At 43.9% G+C, this 23,880-nt stretch overlaps 1 protein-coding gene across 3 annotated transcripts in view; it reads right to left on the bottom strand.

The window, feature by feature from the left end:
- Positions 1 to 23,880, bottom strand: part of LOC122559606 (DENN domain-containing protein 2A) — a 148,218-nt gene that overhangs the window by 18,615 nt on the left and 105,723 nt on the right. For all 3 annotated transcript variants that reach the window (XM_043709382.2, XM_043709381.2, XM_087997286.1), the window contains exons 13-15: positions 23,187 to 23,327; positions 19,636 to 19,784; positions 1,955 to 2,132 (exon numbers count right to left, since the gene is read on the bottom strand). In XM_043709382.2, the coding sequence (XP_043565317.1) occupies positions 1,955 to 2,132; positions 19,636 to 19,784; positions 23,187 to 23,327 (468 nt within the window). The remainder of the gene's footprint in view (positions 1 to 1,954; positions 2,133 to 19,635; positions 19,785 to 23,186; positions 23,328 to 23,880) is intronic.

Raw genomic sequence — 23,880 nt, 5'->3', positions numbered from 1 at the left:
AGTAGATTAGGATTGTTTTCATTAGAAAAAAGGAGATTGAGGGGAGACCTAAGTTAAGTTTACAAAATAATGAAGGGTATAGACAGAGTAGATAGTGATAAGCTTTTTCCCAGGGTAAGGTATTCAATAATGAGAGGTCATGTGTTCAAGGTGAGAGGTGAAAGGGAGATACACGCAGAAATTACCTTACACAGAGGGTGATAGGTGCCTGGAACGTGATGCCAGCAGAGGTAGTAGAGGCAGGCACAGTAGATTCATTTAAGGTGCGTCTGGACAGATGTATGAGTAGGTGGGGAGCAGAGGGATACAGATGCTTAGGAATTGGGCGATAGGTTTAGACAGTGGATTTGGATCAGCTCAGGCTTGGAGGGCCAAAGGGGCTGTTCCTGAGCTGTAAATTTTTTTCATTCTTTGTTCTTCCCTCATCAATCAACTTTGTCACCTCCTCAAAGAATTCTATTACATTTGTGAGACATGACCGTCCCTGCACAAAACCATGCTGCCTGATCACTGATAAGCCCATTTTCTTCCAAATGGGTGTATATCCTATCCCTTAGTATCTTCTCTAGTACCTTCCCTATCACTGATGTCAGGCTCACAGGTCTATAATTACCTGGATTATCCCTGCTACCCTTCTTAAACAAGGGAAAAACGTTAGCAATTCTCCAGTCCTCTGGGACCTCCCCTGTATTCAAGGATGCTGCAAAGGTATCTGTTAAAGCCCCTGCTATTTCCTCTCTTGCTTCCCTCAGTAATCTGGGATAGCTCTCAGCCGGACCTGGGGACTTGTCCACCTTAATGCCTTTTAGAATACCCAACACTTCCTCCCTCCTTATGCCAGCTTGACCTACAGTAATTAAAGATCTATCCCGAACCTCAACATCTGCCATGTCCCTCTTTTGGTGAATACCAATGCAAAGTACAGCAGGCTGGGTAGAGACCTTTTGCATCTGGATGTTTAGCTGAAGGCCTATTTTCTTACATGCCTCTGTGACAGCAGCTGAGCTCCAAACAGTGTGTGCTGACACACAAGTACTGCAGCTTGTTGACAGGGGTTGGGATGGCCCTGGTTCTGGACTGGAGGAAACTCAGGTTAAACAGTTTCCCACTTGTCCTGTTGGTTAGCTGCTCAACAGGGGGTAGCTTCCTGGATATGGACAATCATGAAGGGTAGATAGAGATAAGCTTTTTCCCAGGGTGAAGGATTCAATAATGAGAGGTCACGTATTCAAGGTGAAAGGTAAAAAGTTTAAGGGGGATACATGCAGAAAGTACCACAGAGGGTGGTAGGTAGCTGGAACGCAATGCCAGCAGAGGTAGTAGAGGCAGGTACAGTGCGCCTGGACAGGTGCATGAGTAGGGATGCATGGTTAGGAAATTGGAGAAAAGCACTGGTGCAATTACGCAGACTTGATTGACCCTTGCATGTACATGCATGGAGTCTGTGCTGTATCCGTAAGTGAGGATCACGGGTTGCATGCCATTGTTCAGCAGGTAGAGGATACTGATGTATTTCTGCAGGTAGCTCCATTGTCCCTCCAAGATATCAGTGTTGAAAGGCTTTTGGAAGGTCAAAGAAAGCCATGTAGGTGCTGCCATCTGCAGTTGTTGAATTTGTCTCATTGTTAATGCAGTGGGAAGTCGCAAAACTGGCAGTGGGGATAAAAGTAGCAGAGAGGCAGCAAAAACACATTGGGGTGGTAGTGAGAAAGATTAGTGTAGCCAGAGCGTTATAGAAGTCAGCTTCTTCTGCCTTGTTTTCTATGCTTTTGACTCAGTAATTCAATATTCGTTTTGGGTTTGTTCGGTGCTGTTACATACTGGTTGAACATTTGAGTGTGTTCACTGAAACTCCTACTTTTCTTTCACGGTCTTCCTCAGTTATGTATACACTATCTCTCAAGTACACATATTGCCCATTTTTCATTCCTATGTGCCTTCAGTCACTCCTTACCTCTTCGAGTGGCAGATCCCTCAGCTTCGGCAAGGAGCTGGAGAGAAGTCCTATCAGAAATGGAGTGGGAGAGCAGGCTATGTCAATCATGGATGGAGGTAGTACAGGGATGTAAGTGTGCTGCCAGGCAAAAGGATACAGAAGTGCCATCACTGCATGGCAACACTTGGATAAGGTACTGCAAGAAAGAGAGCACACCAGTCAGAAACTGCAATAGTACTAGACCACTCAAGTAACTGTTTTTAAATACAATTTCATCTTCAGATCTGATGAACACAAAAACTGAATTCCAGAAAAATTCCCATCAGGTCAAACCTTCTGATGTTGGAAGTGGCCACTTGCAGGTGGGAAGGGCACTTGTTTAAGCAGATCAGAGCAGACCTAAACCCTGGCGTCTTAAGTGGACAATTAAAGAGCTCGCAGGGTCTCAAGCCATCATCACTACCAGTGTTAGAGGGTCAGCATTGAGACTGATGTGGCCAACATCATCAAAGAAAGGTGAATCAATGCCTGATCAACATGCTAAAGTGCCCCATAGAGTCCAGGCATGTGCAGATTCGGTGGATTAGTCGTGATAAAATGCCCCATATAGTGTCCAGGGATGTGCAGTTTAGGATGGGTTGGCCATGCTAAATTGCCCCATAGTTGGCCAGGGTGCTGCAGAGACACCCCATGCATTTGTTTCTGACCCACTTTTGAGTCCCAATCTAACAGCCCACCACCCCAACTTTCCTTTTCTTTGTCCTGGGTCCAAGGTGATCCTGTGACTCCTTCCTAGAAGGGGCAGCATGGATCTCACGCTGAATCTCCAACCAACAAATGTGACTGACGATACAACAATATTGGTGCCCCTTATTTGTGTTGTACTCTTGTCTGTATAGGATTGAAAATTATTGCAAAATATATCTTTTAACTTTACTATAAATATCCACTTATAGTCATGGTAATTAATTTCTCAGCTAATAAACTTCTGTAGATCTTACAGCGTAAAGACAAAATTACTAAAAACTTAATAAAAGTAAAGAAATCACTGAAAATGTAGATTAACCCAAAATACAATATCCAGCAATGTAGAGAAGCTTCCAATGAATTATTCTTTCACCTCTGCTTTCAAATCCCCAGGCCAATGGGTGAAAGTCATACACCTGCTGGTTGTAATAACACATTGGGTGAGTTTAGGTTGTCTCAGCCCAATCTCCAATGGATGTCGGTCTCATATTTAGTATGAGTTGATACAAAACCCAGAGATCACAGGACAGCTTCTGTGAAAACACCAACAATTCCCACTGGTACAATGTGGGACATTTGTGTTTGAGAAGCATTATTTGAGCGAGGTAGAGAGAAATTCGATAGCATATATGTAGTTGATGTTCAAATGGAGTATCTGACAGGAAATGTGTTCCATTTCCTGGCACTAATATGCATCAATTTAACAAGCAAAAAAAATGCTTAAAATTACCCAGAAAGTGTGTTAATATATGCAATAAATTGCTATCAAATCATAATGAATTCAAGATTCAGGTTTTTGTAATCTTGGAACAATATTTTACAGTAAGATGCATGAAAAGTATCAACTTTTTTGTTTCGATGTCTTGTTTACGCAATAGTTTGAATAGTAAAATCAAATATGTTTGAGTCAGTTTAATGCTATTCCAGCTCCCACTATTTATGACGTTAAACCTTCAAACTGTCATTGTCCTGCAATTGGAATAGACAGTGGAGCCAAACAGATGTGGACTGGTCTCCTCTGACCCTCAGCAATCTCTATATTGGAGAGAATTCGGTACTTTATCCTCCTCTTTTACTCTCTTTCCCCGAAATGCGTCATTAGACGTGGGCAGGATTCCCAGTGAAAGACTGAGTTAAATGTGGTGTTTATACGGCAAGACTTCAAGATGATGGACAGCCAGAGTATGGGAACAGCTGCTTCCCATTAGATTTTGGAACACCAGAATTTGTTAAGAGTGAACAGGATTTGGCAGAACAAGATTCCTTCACCTCTCTCTGAGCTCAATCAGCCTGCCTCTTAGAATGGAATTTAAACAGAAAGGTGTGGGATATATATCAGCTCTGCTTAAAGTAGCAGCCCTTCCCTCAGAATTTGTAGATTTAGTGAGGTGGAGTAGGGGGAAGATCCCTTACAATGTATTTATTGAACTTGGAAATTATGCTGATTTAGGATTTTTAAGCTTCAATGGCTGTATAAGGGCAGCTGATTTCAGACAATATGGCAATGGGATAACCACTACTCTCAATCTGCCATGTTTTATGTATTTTTCTTTTCCAAATCATTCTTATTTGTATTAGTTGCAATTGTTTATTTTTGTTTATTGAATCATCTACTTCACCTTTCTTTTGGTGGGTTGTGCCCTTTGGCGCTACATGAAACTCACTGATAGATAACTCAGTTATCTACCATTAGAAACTGGATCGAGACAGAACGGGCTCATTCCACAGGGCCTGCAGCTTCACTTGTTAACTTGTTGTATCGAAGCACCACATTTGAGCAGAAAATCTTTGTGCACTCTTGTCCAAGCATTTTGTGTTGAAGCTTCAGAAGCTGACACCACTTTGGACAAAAAGTTAAACAAAACCCTGTACAGCTTGGATTCATGCAATCATATATACACCCTGCAAAAACCAAGCAAACCTTAGTTTGTAAGAAGTCCTAACATCCACATACAGAAGCAATTATCAATATAATATCAAAGATAATTTAAAAAGGCTGGGGTTAATCTCTAGAAAACACCAGGCAGTAACATAATAAAATGATAGGGGTTCAATAAGAGAGACAGTTGTTTCTAATTTTGTTCACAATAACTGGCTGCAGTCATTAATGGATGCAAAAAGGATTCCAGGAAAGATTCTTTGCTCAGAACAATTAGGATGTGGAACTTGTTACACACGGAGTATAGGAGGCAAGTAGATTAATTGCAGGAAAATCTTGGTAGGTATTTTATGGAGAAAAAATAAAGTGTCTAGGTTCATAGTCATAGAGATGTACAGCATGGAAACAGACCCTTCAGTCCAACCCATCCATGCCGACCAGATATCCCAACCCAATCTAGTTCAGGAAAGAAAACCATAGCAAACTATCACATTTTAAGAAAGATCTCTCAGTCATCGAGAGGTCTTCCTTTTAGGACAGGGGTGAGGTGAATTTTTTTTTTTGCTCAGAAGGTTGTATGACTTTGGAAACTTCTTCCTCAGAAGGCAGTGAAAGTGGAGTCATTCAATATTTTTAAGGTGGAGGTGAGCTGATTCCACTGCCTACCAAGAATCTAAGGTGGTAAATGGGGATGTGAAATTGGAAACACAAAAAGATCTGTCATGATTTTCTTGAATATTGGGTCACGCTGAAGGAGCCAACTGCTCCTAATCTGTACATTTGTTTTTCTCCACAGCCAGCTCCCGACTTCTAGATTAGGCAAATGGAGAGTCCAAGTCTGCTGATCACTAATGTGTACTGATAATGTGACAGAAGATTGACATCTGAGCTCTGCTGAATCCACCAACTTTAGATTGGGATTTTGCAAAGGGATTCAGTATTGAAGAGGAATCTTCTGAAGACTAGTCAGGGATCTCAGCCACCAGCTGGAGAGCCAGCTAGCACCCCGCAACGCCTCTTTCAGAGAATGGATGTTGTATCTTGTTGCACACAGCAGGACCTAGGATTGTTGCTGGATCCCAGGCCGCATTGAGTGATGCTGGAAGAGGCGTGGGGAAGGATGGCCAGCTGCACGGGCAGTAAGTAGTGTGACTTTCAGTGGGCTTTACCTTCCCAATGCTTGCTCCGGTACTGAGCACCTGACAATGCATTTCCAAACCACAGGAGTCTGTGAATGACTATGCAGAAAGGGAGGAGGTCCCCATCTGTCACCGTCTCACCTGTTTAAATACCCCCCATCTCCAGGCACTAAACAACTCCCACAGAAGGCAGCACAGACTTCCATCCAGAGACATAAATATAATGCATCCACTTAAGACCCAATTATGATGAGCACTTGGAAATGATATTATGCTTGCTGATGTGATAATGCAACTAGAATCAATTCTGAGTTGAGCACATTAATGACTCTTATGTTGAGTTTCATTTACAACTTTAAATGTGGGAGTGGTGCAAAGATCTGAACACCTCTCATTGGGACTCAAATCATATGTCTCTTTGTAGTCCTTAGTCGAGCTGTATTTGAGAATAAAAGGCTATCTTCCCTTATTCAATATCTATATCCGAAATGTATTTTCCAGAGGGAGAGTTCAAAAGTAATAGTATTTGCACTCTTTCATTTTCAATGGATAATCAACTAAAATGAAACAAATTGGAAAGCTTAATTATTTTTTGAATGATTCCTTCTCCTACTTTGGAGAAAAAAATTAGATTTGAAGACAGTTAGCATTAATGAGTCTGTTTCTCAGTTTTTACACTTCCCTACTCCGGACCACCTTTAAACCAGCAGAGTTCGGACCCGAACAGGACAAACAGTACAGACTACAGATTCAAAAACACCAGCAACAGTTCTCCTTCAAGATCCTCCATTCCACACTTGCAGCAATGCGCCGGCACCTAACCACTCTACAGTCAGCCCTGCCTCAGCTGAGGGCCACACTCTCTCAAAATTGCAAAGGACCTACTCTGTACTACATCCTCAGGAGAATTCATACTCTCAACAAACAGTATTTCAATTCCATCTCAAACATCAAAAACTGTAAGTACAACAAACTTTTATCCACCCACCTCCATAACCAGCGCTCCTCAAACATTCCAGAAGATTCCCCTGGCCTCGGAAACGCCATTAGCCATGCGGCTGATGCAGCTACCACCCCCACGCTGATTGATGATGTCACTTCTGCCCCCATCATGGCCGCTCCCCCAGCCACTTCCGGCCCTCACATCATCGCCGATGCCACACGCCCAGTGACTTCCACCACCCCTACTGCCGTGTCTGCCACCAGTTCCGCCCCCACCTGCGCCACTCACCTGCATTCTGCTGACACGCCCCCCACAGACCCCACTGACACTATCCCCACCCCCCAGAACCCCGAGGGGAACACTACCCTTGCTCATGCCTCCACCCCCATTCCCCCCACCATCACACCCACTCCAGGTACTGGCTCTGACCCCACTCCCAGCTCCACACCCACACCAGATCCCAGCTCCCAGCCCTGCCGAGTTTTCACCATCCCTCCAGACCTCCCACTCAGTGAGGACGAACGATCAGTCCTCAGCAGAGGACTCACCATCATCCCCCTCCGTCCACGCATCAATGAATTTAATACACGCCGTGACATCGAACAATTCTTCCGTCGCCTCCCCCTCCGAGCTTACTTTCACAATCAGGACTCCCGCCCACCTTCCGAGGACCCCTTTGCCCACCTCCAACACACTGCATCCACCTGGACACCCCGCGCTGGCCTATTACCTGCCCTCGACCTCTTCATTTCCAACTGCCGCCAGGACATTAGCCGCCTCAACCTGTCGACCCCCCTCCCCCACTCCAACCTCTCACCCTCACAACGTGCAGCCCTCCAATCCCTCTGCTTTAATCCCAACCTCACCATTAAGCCAGCGGATAAAGGGGGCGCAGTGGTAGTCTGGCGCACTGACTTCTACACCGCTAAAGCCAAACGCCAACTCGAGGACACCTCTTCCTACTGCCCCCTCGACCATGACCCCACCCACCATCACCAAACCATCATCTCCCAGACCATACAGAACCTCATCACCTCAGGAGATCTCCCACCCACAGCTTTCAACCTCATAGTCCGGGAACCCCGCACTGCCCGGTTCTACCTCCTTCCCAAGATCCACAAGCCTGACCACCCTGACCGACCCATTGTCTCAGCATGCTCCTGCCCCACTGAACTCACCTCTACCTACCTCGACACTGTCCTATCCCCCCTAGTCCAGGAACTCCCCACATACGTTCGAGACACCACCCACGCCCTCCACCTCCTCCAAGACTTCCGTTTCCCCGGCCCCCAACACCTCATCTTCACCATGGATATCCAATCCCTCTACACCTCCATCCGCCATGACCAGGGCCTCCAAGCCCTCCGTTTTTTCCTCTCCAGACGTCCCCAACAGTACCCTTCCACCGACACTCTCATTCGTTTGGCCGAACTGGTCCTCACCCTTAACAATTTCTCCTTTGAATCCTCCCACTTCCTCCAGACCAAAGGGGTAGACATGGGCACACGTATGGGCCCCAGCTATGCCTGTCTCTTTGTTGGCTACGTAGAACAGTTGATCTTCTGTAATTACACCGGCACCACTCCCCATCTCTTCCTCCGCTACATTGATGATTGCATTGGCGCCACCTCGTGCTCCCGCCATGAGGTTGAACAATTCATCAACTTCACCAACACATTCCACCCTGACCTTAAATTTACCTGGACCATCTCTGACACCTCCCTCCCCTTCCTGGACCTCTCCATCTCCATTAGTGACGACCGACTTGACACTGACATTTTTTACAAACCCACCGACTCCCACAGCTACCTGGATTACACCTCTTCCCACCCTATCTCTTGCAAAAATGCCATCCCGTATTCCCAATTCCTCCGCCTCTGCCGTATCTGCTCCCAGGAGGACCAGTTCCACCACAGAACACACCAGATGGCCTCCTTCTTTAGAGACTGCAATTTCCCTTCCCACGTGGTTAAAGATGCCCTCCAACGCATCTCGTCCACATCCCGCACCTCCGCCCTCAGACCCCACCCCTCCAACCGTAACAAGGACATACCGCCCCTGGTTCTCACCTTCCACCCTATAAACCTTCGCATAAACCAAATCATCCGCCAACATTTCCGCCACCTCCAAAAAGACCCCACCACCAGGGATATATTTCCCTCCCCACCCCTTTCCGAATTCCACAAAGACCGTTCCCTCCGTGACTTCCTGGTCAGGTCCACGCCCCCCTACAACCCACCCTCCCATCCTGGCACTTTCCCCTGCCACCGCAGGAACTGTAAAACCTGTGCCCACACCACCTCCCTCACCTCTATCCAAGGCCCTAAAGGAGCCTTCCACATCCATCAAAGTTTTACTTGCACATCCACTAATATCATTTATTGTATCCGTTGCTCCCGATACGGTCTCCTCTACAATGGGGAGACTGGACGCCTCCTAGCAGAGCGCTTTAGGGAACATCCCCAGGACACCCGCACCAATCAACCACACCACCCTGTGGCCCAACATTTCAACTCCCCCTCCCACTCTGCCGAGGACATGGAGGTCCTGGGCCTCCTTCACCGCCACTCCCTCACCACCAGACGCATGGAGGAAGAACGCCTCATCTTCCGCCTCGGAACACTTCAACCCCAGGGCATCAATGTGGACTTCAACAGCTTCCTCATTTCCCCTTCCCCCACCTCATCCTAGTTTCAAACTTCCAGCTCCGCACTGTCCCCTTGACTTGTCCGGACTTGTCCGACCTGCCTAGCTCCTTTTCCACCTATCCACTCCACCCTCTCCACCCTGACCTATCACCTTCATCTCCTCCCCCACTCACCTATTGTACTCTATGCTACTTTCTCCCCACCCCCACCAGCTTATCTCTCCACGCTTCAGGCTCACTGCCTTTATTCCTGATGAAGGGCTTTTGCCTGAAACGTCGATTTTGCTGCTCGTCGGATGCTGCCTGAACTGCTGTGCTCATCCAGCACCACTGATCCAAAATCTGGTTTCCAGCATCTGCAGTCATTGTTTTTACTTAGTATCAGTGTCCTGAAAGCACTGATAAATGTTGGTGATAGTGCGGACGCAGATACATGTGTAAGTATTATCATCAACTTAGATTTCACCCTCTTCTGACCTATTGGCTACATGCCTTTAACTTGATCTTTCCCCTAAGGACTTGAAATGTTTTTAAAAAACCAAATAGACTTCAGTCAGCTCTGCTATAACACGCATTTCTTCAAAGCAAATTGGCTATAACGCGATTGATGAATTTAGACCATTACTTGTAGAACACAAACTTTCCTTGCCTGGTTAAAAATCACATAACACCAGGTTATAGTCCAACAGGTTTAATTGGAAGCACACTAGCTTTTGTGTCCTCCACAATCACCTGATGAAGGAACGGTGCTCCGAAAGCTAGTGTGCTTCCAAATAAACCTGCTGGACTATAACCCGGTGTTGTATGATTTTTAACTTTGTACACCCCAGTCCAACAACGGCATCTCCAAATCATTTCATTACCTGTATTGGCTATAACCCGATACTGGCCTCATTAGTTTAAATGGTGCTGCTATTAGGCAATTTTCTTATAATGCAGGGTCACACGGGAAGGAACTATCGCATAATATCAGAACTAACTGTACTTTACATTGAGCTGCAATTCAGAAGCAAAGACATTCTCATATAAATCAGCACCTGACTGTCCTCCATTATTGTGCCACAGACAGCATCTTGTACAAATGATTTCCAATATTAGTTTCAGATCTCATAGGCCACAATGAGACTCTTTCAACATCACCCCTTTTGGAGTAAAATAAAGCCCATTTGAAATGAACCCAACTGGACAGCAAGTTCTCTCTGGAGCCCTGATGAGGTTTCCATAGTGATGCAATGAAAAAACAGATACAACATTCCTTCCAGACTCTCTAAGAACTAAAATGAGGCTGGAATGTCTGACACGTCAATGATTATCACACAAAGCAATACAACCGACAATCTGAGTTTTAAAGGGTATTGAGCTTAAAAGGAATTTGTGATACGTTCAATTTTAAAGGAACTTAGAAAAAGCTATTAGGAATAAAACTTGAAATGTAACTTATTTTCTGTGGATTTCTTTAAATGGTTAAAACACAAAATTTATCTTCATGTTTTAACACAAATCTCCATCTACAAATATTCAAGACAGATTTTTTTTCAAAAAACGTGTTTATTCACATTACAATTCTAAATAAGGACATTGTAAAATCCTGGGCAGAGAATGGCACAACAGGAGGGCCCTTTAACATCAGTCAACAACAGCATTTGAATTCAAACATTAATTTGCAAACTGAGATATATGGCAGAATTCTCCCAGAACTGAATGATGTGGGAAATGCCTAGACAGTTTGGAAACTAAGGCAAGAAGGGAAAAGTTAGGATCTCAATGTTCAGATAAAACATTTGATTTCCTCATAAGGTTTTAACGACTAGATGAAAATCATGCTTGAGCTGTGAGGAATCTACTCGCATGCATTAACATCTCTGTATTACCAAACCTTGCCTCATTTATATACAGGTTGCTATTTTCCCAAGCAGAGGAGAAAATCTAGATGATGCCATCTCCCAACATGAAAGTCAGTGCACCTACCTGGCAGCTGCAGTTTGACAATGTCTTCACTGGTTGTCCATCTTGTTCAACATTCCCCTACACCTCAGGCATGTTCCATGGGCACCCCTTATCCACACAGGTTGGCCTCAAAACAGCAGCAGCTTCATCACACCATCATGGAGCATCCCACACTCACTTGATACATTATAATACTTAAATCTGCACATTATAGCTCATTGACACCACACAATACAATGCTAATGCCAGGGTACTTTGAGCGCAGGGACAGGCATCCATCTTCTGCATCTGCCGGCTGCTTTACTAGACTCCCAGTTTCATGTCTTGCCTTGCTCTTTATCATAGACAGAGAACCAGGCGGCTTGTTTGGCTACAATGATTAGTCAAGGGGGTGGACATGTTGCTGCATGGGACTGTGTTTCATCCATGTCACACCTACATCATGTGCCAGTAGTTTACAATGAAAATGAAAAGTATCAGCTAGCACACCTGGAGTGGGCGGAGGAAGACGTTTTCCTACCGGAGGCAGCAGCTCCACTTGTGAGCAACATGGGCCTTTTAAAGGACAGTAGCATTAATCAGGCACTTTCACATTAGACATAAAAGGTATCTATAATGACAACATTCTGTATGTGTACCTCAAATTATGCTGATTACAAATGCCAATGATGTTGATTACAAATACTTGCCACAAGCAATCTTGACCATGGCATTGATCATTACAAATTAATCTTAGTAATCCCGGTGAAGCAGAAGTGACAATCTAAAGTGTTAACTGTTGTGCACAAGTCAAAAATACATTGCATGGTCTCATAGGCTGCACAAGGAGCTCATCTCCTATTATAGTTTGCAACGTGTTGTTATGTGCAACGTTGCCTTCCCTGGTTACCCCCATGTGAAGGGTGAGGGAGACGGTGTCATTGTAAATGTGATAGGATCAATCTCCCACTGTATGAGAGAGACTTGGCTTGTGCAACATATGTTTGAATAAGGTGTACTATTTAAAGAGGAGAAAGTGAGGTCTGCAGATGCTGGAGATCAGAGCTGAAAATGTGTTGCTGGAAAAGCGCAGCAGGTCAGGCAGCATCCAAGGAACAGCAGAATCGACGTTTCGGGCATAAGCCCTTCCTTCAGGAATGCCTGAAGAAGGGCTTATGCCCGAAACGTCGATTCTCCTGTTCCTTGGATGCTGCCTGACCTGCTGCGCTTTTCCAGCAACACATTTTCAGTACTATTTAAAGAGCCATGTACAAACATTCCACTGCCCTCCTCCTGTCAGAGGATTCCATGTTCCAGTGTTTTAAGGACAACAGTAAACTATCACTTGTGTATGCTGTGACTGCTGAGGTTTATGATTTGTTTCTGATATCAGAGCTGAAAATGTGTTGCTGGAAAAGCACACCAGGTCAGGCAGCATCCAAGGAACAGGAGAATCGACGTTTCGGGCATGAGCCCTTCTTCAGGAATGAGGGAATCAGGAATTTCCTCATTCCTGAAGAAGGGCTCATGCCCGAAACGTCGATTCTCCTGCTCCTTGGATGCTGCCTGACCTGCTGTGCTTTTCCAGCAACACATTTTCAGCTCTGATCTCCAGCATCTGCAGTCCTCACTTTCTCCTTGTTTCTGATATCCCCCATGCAGGCTCATTGGAGCGGCACCAATGTATCCACGCTTAGTCACTGTTATTATCTCTGTGGCCGCAGCATCAACGGATGGCCATAGACACTAAATGAGGAACATATGTATCTACAACCCCAGAGCCAGCAGAAAACTCCAGTAGATTCTCAGTAGCCCTCAAATGCAAGATTTGCAGCAAAAGGTCACTTCAGGATGCAGAGAAAATGCAGGAGGCCCACAGACTTTCATCTTACCAGCAGGCACTTTACCAAGAAATAAGAGAGATGCACTGGCCTGCAGGTGAGACCTAAAACAACGTGGCTTCATGTCCCCTTCCCCAGCATATGCCTGGCAAACATCTAAGCCATTGAGATCAAAATGGATGAATTTAAAGCTAGACTATCCTTCCAAAGGGAACTGAGAGACTGCTGCATGCTCTGTGTTACAGAGAAATGGCTAATTCCTGCTCCATCTGACTATGCCTTACAACCTTAAGGTTTCTCTATACATCGCATGGACTGCATGGCGTCCTTGGGCAAGGCAAAGGTGATAGGCACTGACTCCTAATTAACAGCTCCTGGTGCTCAGACATGGTGATCCTGGCAAGTTACTGCTCCCTGACCTAGACTATCTAACAGTGAAATGCCGTCCCTATTACCTCCTGCACAAGTTCACCTCCTCTATCCTGACAGCTGTCTACAGAGGAACCTCGATCATCCGAAGGACACGGGCGGGGAGTATTTCATTTGGTTAATTGAATGCCGGATAATCAATGCCGGATTACATAGTTAGCCTCGCAGCGGAACCCTGCGATCGTGTTTGGATCATCTGAAATTCGGTTAATCGAATTACCGGATATATACTACAAGTGAAGAGTGCTCTGGATGAAATATACACCGCTACAAACGGACTTGAGACAGAATACCCCAAGGCCTCATTCACCGTAGCCGATGACTTCAACAAAGCTAACCTCAAGAGTTTGCTACCCAAATACCATCAACATGCCTTCCATCCCACTAGAAAGCTGAACATTCTTGACCATTGCCTCATAATCGTCAATGATGCCGACCGCTCCATATCCCATCTGATTTGGAAAATAAGATCACAATATTGCGTTCCTCCTCCTTGTTTACAAACAGAAATTGAAACAGGAGGACCCATACAGAAAGCAGTACAGCGTTGGCTTGAGGCAATAAAAGAGTTTCTACAGCACCGCTTAGAATCGATGGACTGGTCCACATTCAAGAACTCAGCAGCTAAGTAGATGAGTATGCCTCTACTGTTACAGACTTCATTAGCAAGTGTGTAGAAGACTCCACACCAAAGAAGTCAATCCAAATGTTCCCCAACTGGAAACCATGGATGAACCAGGAGATCCATTGACTACTGAAGTCCAGTTGTGTGTTGTTCAGTTTAGACGATCCTAACCTTTACAAGAAATCCAGATACGACCTCCGTAAGGCCACTGGAGATGCCAAGAGGCAATACTGGATTAAGCTAGAGACCCAAACTAACCACACAGACACCTGCTGTTTGTGGCAAGCCCTACTCGACATAATGCGTTATAAAGTGAAGCAGAACAGAATTGTGGACAAAAGTACTTCCCTCCCTGATGTTGTCAATACTTTTAGTGCATTTTTCAAACAGAAGACCGCTGAAATGATGTCACCTGCTCCGACAGCCTTGAATATCCCTGTTCCCTCAGTCACTGCTGCAGATGTCAGCTCAGCTTTTTTGAGAGTGAACCCATAGAAAACGCTTGGCCCAGATGGAGTCCCTGGGTGTGCACTCAAATCCCATGTGGAGCAGCTGGTGGGGGTATTTGCAGACATCTTTAACCACTCCTTACTTCAATCTGAAACCCCTGCCTGCTTCTAAAAGACCACAATCATCCCGGTGCCAAAGAAAAAACCATGCAGCACACCTCAATGACTACCACCAAGTGCTCTGACCTTCATATTTATGAAGTACTTCTAGAGGTTACTCATGGCTCACATCAATTCCAGACTCCCAGATTGCCCTGATCACTTGCAATTTGCCGACTGTCACAACAAGTCAATGGCAGACGCCATCTCCTTGACCCTATACACAAGCCGGAACATCTGAACAACAAGAATACTTACTTCAGACTCTGGCTTATTGACTACAGCTCTAACTTCAACACTATAATTTCAACTGAACTAATCTCCAAACTCAGAGACCTGGGTCTCTGCTCCACCCACTGCAACTGGATCCTTGACTTCCTGACCTACAGCCTGCTATTAGTGAGCAACAACACCTCCTCCACAAAATCCCCAATAACAGCATCCCAAACGACTACATACTCCATCCCTTACTGTATTCCTTGTACATTCATGACTGTATGGCCAAATTTCATCCTAATTCACTGACGACATCACCATTGTAGGCCAGGTCTCAAACAATGATCAGACAGAACACAGGAAAGAGAGTGCTTGGTGGCATGGTATAAAGATGAGGATTTCTCCCTCAATGTCAGCAAAATGAAAGAGTTGGTCATTGACTTCAGGAAGCAAGTTGGAGGATACGCCCCCATCTACATCAGTGGTGCTGAGGTGGAGATGGTCAAGAGCATAAAGTTAGTGATGACCACTAACAATTTGTCCCGGTCCACCCACGTTATGTGATGGCCAAGAAAGCACAGCCTCTACTTCCTCAGGACGCTAAGGAAATTTGGCATGTCTTTAAAAACGTTTACCAATTTTTATACTTGCAGCAGAGAAAGCATTCTATGAGATGCATAACAGCTTGGTATGTCAACTGCTCTGTCCCAGACCTTAAGAAACTACAGAGAATTGTGAACACAGCCTAGTCTATCATGCAAGCCAGCCTTCCATCCATTGTCTCCATCTATACTTCTTGCTGCCTCGGAAACGCAGCAAACATAATCAAAGTCCCCTCCTTATAATCTCTTCCAAATTCTTCCACCGGGCAGAAGATACAAAAGCTTAAACACACATACCAACAGATTCAAGAACAACTTCTTCCCCGCTGTTATCGGACTTCTGAATGGACCTCTCATATTTTAAATTTAATGTTGACCTTACTCTTTGTGCACCTACTCTGCAGCTGTAACATTGCATTCTGTTCTTTACCTTAACCCACTTTGTATGGCGTGACCTGCCTGGACTGAACATAAAACAAAACTTTTCACTGTACCAAGATACATGTGACAATTAAAAATCAAATCACAATCAAAAATAATCTTCAATGGAATGTTGGCCAGATGAGCAAGGTTCAGTCCTGTAACAGAGGACAGAAGTGAATCATCAGCTAAAGCATTCCAGGTGCAGGGAACTACAGACTTGAATGATAACCACATCTTAAAAGACTGCACCATGTACCCTGGAAGTTTTCACGCTTCATATATCCTTGATAAGTCTTAGGTTTTTGCTTCTTTACAATGGCTGCATTCTTTACAAGGAGGCTGAAAATGGTTGATGATTTTGTAATACAACCACATGAGGTCAAACATGGATGCAATGCAATACATTCATCCACTGGGACCATCATGGGGCTAATTACATCTTGAAGATAAGATTCCCATGCTTGGACAGGGCTGTAGTTTCTTTGCCAGACCCTACACACAAGATTGCATACCCTTTACATTGCTATGCTCTAGACAAAATGAGCAGGCAAAGCAGGGAATATGTTGGTCGATGAGGAGCTGTGAAGGTGGCAGCTTTCTTTCAAGCAGGAAGATGAGGATGTTTATCAGGAGGAAATCACTTTTACCATGATAGGCGCAGTAAGCCAGAGAGAACTTACCTGACACTCGCTTCCAATGGAAGAGAGTTGAGTGAAACCATCATTCATTAATTGCAAATGAATTGATGCTGGAAGAGCATATAGCTCTTATTTATTCCCAATTGCAAGTGCAACTTTTCAGTTTGTTCTTTCTTCACCTTCCCTGTTGCACCATAAACATTAAGGGCCCAAATCCTTGGGGGAAAGCTTCACAACAGGAGTGAGATCAGAGTCTCTTGTCCCCTTATCTCTTTGCCATTGATACTACCAGTGCCTACAATAACAGAGTGTGGCTCTTGGATGGGCGATGAGTATGTCACAGGACCTGGCAGCTGCCAACCTATCAGCAACAGCCAGACTGATGCATGCCAGAGGCAACACAGTACCAGAAAGCACCAGTGGACTTCTTCAACCTTTGAACCAGTCTCTGACAAACCTGGATTCTACTGGTTTCTTCCACTGAGGGAGTGCGGAGGAGCTGGAAGACACAGGTGAAGGATTCTCACCTCGAGGGGGACAGCAGACAAATATTGGCCACTCCACCACCAGCTTGATTCTCTTTTGCTCTGTCATGCTACTGTGGACCATTTTTATCTTAATTGAGACAAAGGGAGGGACTCTCAGAGATGAAAACAATCAAAGTGTTAGTACTGATGAAAAAGTGGTGGGGGTGGGGGGGGGAGATTGCAAAGTCTCAAGGAGTGATTAGTAAGCACAGAGGGCACAATGGGTTAGTAGGATTTGGGGAACGCAGTAGGTAACAGCCATTGAGTGACAATGCCACAAGCAATCATGAGAGTGCTTGACCATGAGCTTTGGCCAGAGATGAGTGTAGTAGCAGAGATAGAGTGTGTGTGAGGAGAGAAGATATTGGTGCTTACCCTTGCAGAGCATTGCAGAGAGTTCCACCACAGAATGCAAACAGAACCAATTCTGGAGTGACCTCAGACCAATCTGCCAGGTCTGGCACAATGACCTGCAAACCTGAGAAAACCCTCCTCTCCATCACCCCATCTACCAGTACGTCCAGGTCCCTGACCACAAACCAGCCTGTCAATTTGCTTCTGTTAGCCATAGCACTTGGAGATCCTCATGCACTGGAACTGTGAAGGGCTATTCCTAGTTTGCTGCGTTTGACTTGGTGCACAGCTGAGCTTTTAATATGGCACTGGCAGTGGGAATGCAGAGGATCTCGGCATTGGAAAGCACTAGTGTGTACTTAATGAGGTTAGCGCCATAACGTTGCACAGGAAAACTGGCTAGAGCTCAAAGGAAGAATCCTCCATGAAACTCCCTGAAATTGACACACTGCCAAATTTTGGAAAACTGTGTCCAAAGAATCTGCTGGATGGAAACTATAGAAAAACAAAACATTTCCAAACAACCTGCTTCAGGCCCTTCATTCTTCTTGGCACTTAGAGGAAGCAAATTGTTCATTTGGATCTCAGCCATTCTTTTAAAAATCTCACCTTTGCTGCACTATATTCCACTTTGACATTGGGACATAGATTGTTGGCGGTTCTGGATGCAATGCTGTCTCTAAACATTAGTAGCCAATTTGCATAGCTCACAGAAGGTGACTTTCAAGCCTATTAAATTAACCAATATTCCTTGACTTCTTGGAAAATAAATCATGAAAGACTTCTAACCCATTGGTTTCCAACCAAGTCGATCAAATTCACTCGGATAGCGAGACACAGAACATAGTGGTCATTAGAGACTACTCAATGGCTGCCAGTCAATTACAAGACAATGACCCAGTCAAAAATGTTAAAGAATTTTCACAGAAGACTGTTTGGCAGTGATTGGTTGAGGACATTAAGAAGGGGAGTAGTGAGTAAGTGAGGGGAGGTTATCAAGATATGCCAATTGTAATATTGCCATTGTTCAATATCACAAAGTGTTTGTGATATTACTAAATCAAGAGGCAACAGCTTCATCTTCTAAGAATGGATTACCATGCAAACTGTTATCATTCAGGATAAATATGATGATGATTTTGGAGCAACAAATAAATGATGGCAACTTCCTGCTACCTGCAACTCTATCTACCTCTCAATTTGTTAAAATGTTTTGATAGTGCCAAGTCTTTTACATTCGGAGCTTGCAAGTATGCCTTCATTCACTCACTCTTTGCTATTACATGCAATGTAACTGCTTGGTACTCCCATTACAGGTTCCATGCAGACACTTGGATTTTATTGCATCTCATGGGTTACGGAGGATACTTTGGCCCCTTTGTCTCTCTTTTTGCAAGAATGTAACCAACTACAATTGGAAATGAATCCGTATAAAATCTACAGTTCCTGCTTCATTACTGGTGAAAAAGCATTTGAGTTCAGGGAGAGAAGCTTACAAGGAATCAGACATTGGGTTGTCAACAGGTAATTATCAACGTTAGATCTGGATGACGTTCTACTTCTGTCATATTTGGTAATATCTACCAATAAACTAGGAACACAAAAATAACAAAACCCTTCGTCATGTGAACTTTGCTCCTTAACAACCCAATCTAGCCTTCTTTCCCTTTTCCAGATGCATTTCACGAAGCAGACGAGGGAAACACACCTAGTCCCTTCAGGTCTTGCCCAGCACTCCATAAAACATGCAGATGGTTTCCACAGAAATTAAAAGGGGGGGACCTTCCCTTCTAACTGTTAAGCAATTGGAGCAACAAGATTGGTGCTGCACACGCAGTAATAATGTCCAATACTTTTGGTGCAGTATTAACGCAAAAGGTTGTTCCTCAGAATAGCAGCACTACCAGGCCTCATTAAAGTCTGCTTGAATTCCTACAGTTACTATATACACAGGTAATGACTAATATACTATTGTCCCTTGTATATCAGATAGTATACATCAGAAGTGTATTTAATGAGCAGCAGATATGATTTGGGTTTATTTTTAAAATATTAGATGATGAAACAGCTGCTGTTAACTGGTACAGAATCTCCAATTATCTGTTTCTTTACCCTACTATATTTGATTGTAACAACAATGACCATTAGTTTTTACCTGAGTTTGTCTGCTGTGAAAATCACCCTCCTTTCTAGCAGAAGAGAAGCAAAAACTTTAGTCAGCTGGCGAACAGTCAGTGACACAAAGAGACACTCAAAGTCTACATGCTCCAGACGAGAGTCCTGGGGCCTGCAGAGCTGGATTACCTGCAGATAAGGAGAGTTGCCAAATCACTGAATGAGAAACAAAGATACCACCAACTAATCATTTTTGCCAGGTTGTGTTGATGTAACAGCTTGGTTCAAATCAGAACAAATCTGTTTTATATGGCACGTAACAAGTCACAGAATATAAGGAAGGGGGCTATGCGAGAACGATATTAACAAAATCATTAAGGCATAATTAGAGCACTTTGTACAGACTTGATCAAATCATTGAAGAAAGGATTTGATCACATCAGAGGGGATCCAAAGATGTTGTAGAAATAGGGAGTAAGGGCAAATTGGAATTGTTTTCTTTGGAACAGGGAAAGCTGTGGGGGGAATCTGATGGAGTTATATAGAATTATCAAGAACCCAGATCGACTCAGTATAAAAAGCCTATTTCTCTCAGCAGAGAGGTGAATAATAAAGGTATAATGGCATTAGATGAAAGCTGGGACATTTATTTGCTAGCTACATGTGTCTGGGGCCTGGAATTCACTGCTTGAAAGAGTGGGCAAGGCTTAGAACCATTACACTTAAAATAAAATCTGAACATGAACTTGAAGTAGTGCAATTATCGTGAGTTCAGCCTCAAAGCTGGATTTCGGTTGGATTGATTTTTCTCAACTAACGCAGACGATGTGAGCAAGTTTTGAAAAGATTTGTAGCTCAGGTTGAGGTTCTGGATGTAGGTTTGATCACTGAGCTGGAAGATTCATTTGTCATCACCAACCCATGGAAACCCAAACATATAAAAAGAAAGTAGGAATCATCAACAATGCTTCGTCTGGATGCTCACTGATGATGTTACCTAGTATGGTGACGAAACGTCTGAAAATGAACCTTCCAGCTCAGCGAGCAAACCTACATCCAGGCAGTGAGAGTTGAACAGCCTCCTTCTGTACTATAATTTCTGTGATTCTAGGATTGTTACCCAATGTCACTATGATAATATCTGCAAAGTTCAAACAACTTTAAACAGTTTCTGAAAGTAGTTTTGCACTTTGGCAACATCTTTACGCAAGGTGTGATAACAATTAAAAATGTCATGTCAATGGATGTAAACAACGAAGTAGTATTACTGGGTTATTCATTCATTCCACTGCATGCTTCTTTAGATACAGAACATGTCAACATGATAGTAAACAGTGAAGAAGGTTTTCTAAGATTACAAAGGGATCTTGATCAAATGGGTCAATGGGTTGAAAAATGGCAGATGGAGTTCAATCTGGATAAATGCAAGATATTGCATTTTAGTACAAAAAACAAGAGTGGGGCTTATACAATTAACGGTGGGGCCTTAGTTATTAAACAGAGTCTCTATGGGGTTCGGGTACATATAGACAGGCTGGTTAAAAAGGCTTTTGGCACACTTGCCTTCATTGCTCAGTCCTTTGAGTATAGGAGTTGGGAAGTCATGTTGAGGTTGTACAGGACATTAGAGAAGCCTCTTCTGGAGTACTGTGTCCAGTTCTGGTCACCCAGTCATAGGACGGATATTATCAAGCTGAAGAGGGTTCAGAAGACATTTACCGGGATGTTGCTGGGTTTGGAAGGTTTGAGTTATAAAGAAAGGCTGGGTATGCTGGTATTTGTCCTGAGAATGGGAGATTACAAGACTACAGGGTACATTTTTAAAGTGAGAAGAGAGAGATTTGAAAAAGACATGGGGGGCAATTTTTTTTTACACAGAGGGTGGTTCTCGTGTGGAATGAACTTGCTGAGTAACTGGTAGATACAGGTACAATTACAATGTTAAAAAGTCTTTTGGATAGGTACATGAATAGGAAAGGTTTGGAGAGATATGGGCCAGGAGCAGGCAGATGGGACTAGCTTAGTTTATGATTACGTTCGGAATGAACTGGTTGGATTGGAGGGTTTGTTTCCGTGCTGTAGACTCTATGACACCTCTCAGTCTCAAATCCTCATATATGGTTTCAAAGAAGGTTAGTGTATTTCTGGGTCATGTGTTACATACAAAACAAAATCTTAAAACTACTCAGTCCTCAAAAACTTTAATTGCGTCGGCCGAGTGTGATTCCTCTAGAGAATATATGGAAACAGTATAGAGTCTCTTATCAAGACAACAGATGAGTCTCAATTGTTTTGAGTGCACTGTAATGAGAAGATAGACCTTAAGACATAGGAGCAAAAGTTAGGCTATTCAGCTGATAAATTTCTCAACCCTATTCACCCACTTTCTCCCCGTAACTCTTGATCCCCTTGACAATCAAGAACCTAACAATCGCAGCCTTAAATACACACAATGACTTGGCCTCCACAACCTTCTGCGGCAATGAATTCCACAGACTCACCACCCTCTGGCTGAAGAAATTTCTCCTTATCTCTGTTCTTTACTCTAAGGCTGTGCCCTCGGGTCCCAGTCTCTCCTAGCAATGGAAACATCTTCCCAATGTCAACTCTGTCCAGGCCACTCAGTATTCTGTAAGTTTGAATTAAATCCCCCTGATCCTTCTAAATTCCATCGAATATAGACCCAAAGTCCTCAAAAGCTCCTCATACGTTAAGCTTTTCATTTCTGGAACCAATCTCTTGAATCTCCTTTGAACACACTTCAGGCCCTCACATCCTCCTTGAGATTTGGGGCCCACACAATATTTCAAATGTGGTCTGACCAGAGCTTATAGAGCCTCAGAAGTACATTCCTGCTTTCATATTCAAGTCCTCTCAAAATAAATGCCATATGAGGCGGCACAGTGGTTATCACTGCTGCCTCTCAGAGCCAGGGACCCGGGTTCGATTCCAACCTTGGGTAACTGTCTGTGTGGAGTTTGCACATTCTCCCTGTGTTTGTGTAGGTTTCCTCCAGGTGCTCCTGTTTTCTCCCATAGTCCAAAGATGTGCAGGTCAGATGCTAAATTGCCCATAATGTTAGGTACATTAATCAGAGGGGAAATGGGTCTGGGTGGGTTACTGTTCAGAGGGTCAGTGTGGACTTGTTGGGCCTCTATTATTCAAGTGCTGTTTGGTGAGAGGAAAGTCCCAGCCTCATGATACTGATCAGTTTGTCATGGACCTAATGGGTTGCCTGAGGTACTGTTTGTCAGATCCAGAGGATGGATGATCTCAGCAGGGTAAGAATGGGGATTCTAAAACATTTGATTTCAATATCTGCTTTTAAGGGATTTAAAATTTAAGGAAAAGATGTAAACTTTCTTAGGTATGCAATGAAGAAATGACGGAAACATTTCTTGCATGATTCTACATTTTTAATTAAACAATTGAAATGCCAAATAATAAAACTCCATTCTATCAGTTTCCATTTCTGCTCATGTCCCACTTCACTCATCCTTTCTCCCATTCTTAAGTAAATTTTAAAAACTCAAAAAGAGTAATATACACCCATCAAGAGATTTGAAAAAAAGATTGGAGATTTCTCTTTACCTCATTCCCTGATCCCGGAAGAAAGTTTCTAACAGTGATGGTTCGCCCTGGAGCAGGGAATGGAGCTTCCATAACGCTCCTCATGAATGGCTGAACAAGGGCCGGGGAAATCACTCGTCGCTTCTCCACCTCATCCAGGATCTGTAGTACGGCAGCAAGTATCAGAAATACATTAGCTTTCTGCTCACTGAAGAAAAATAAAACCACTTGTGCTGAACAGACATGGGCATAAATTAGGAAGGAGGAGATAGTGAGGGCTGCAGATGCTAGAGAAGTCAGAGTCAATAAGGTGTGGCACTGGTAAAAGCACAGCAGGTCAGGCAGCATCTGAGGTGCAAGAGAGTCGACGTTTCGGGCTTGACCCTTCATCAGGACAATTAGGAAGAATGAAAAGCAACACCACTGTGTCAAACATTCCATAGTTGTAGCACTTGTTACATTTATTTCCCTAAAATCCAGGATCTCCATGATCAGGGTAGCTAATACTCCTGCTCTAATATTTTCTGAAGAGAATAATCTTGATAAACACACTACTGAAATAACAGACAGCGTTAGTCTGAGATATGCATGACAGCTGTAAAAGAATAAATAATTACAACACAACACATTAAATAGTTTACAATGTATACAAATGCTGATTTGACATTGTATGGCAGAGATGGAGGAGGGGATTGAGCTGGATGAAAGAAATCAC

The sequence above is a fragment of the Chiloscyllium plagiosum genome, unplaced genomic scaffold (genome assembly GCF_037043375.1).
Source record: "Chiloscyllium plagiosum isolate Xiang-an unplaced genomic scaffold, Cpla_swu_hap1 HiC_scaffold_19, whole genome shotgun sequence".
NCBI lineage: Eukaryota > Metazoa > Chordata > Chondrichthyes > Orectolobiformes > Hemiscylliidae > Chiloscyllium > Chiloscyllium plagiosum.
The sequence above is the reverse complement of the archived record's forward strand: the minus strand, read 5'-3'. Positions and strand labels throughout refer to the sequence as shown.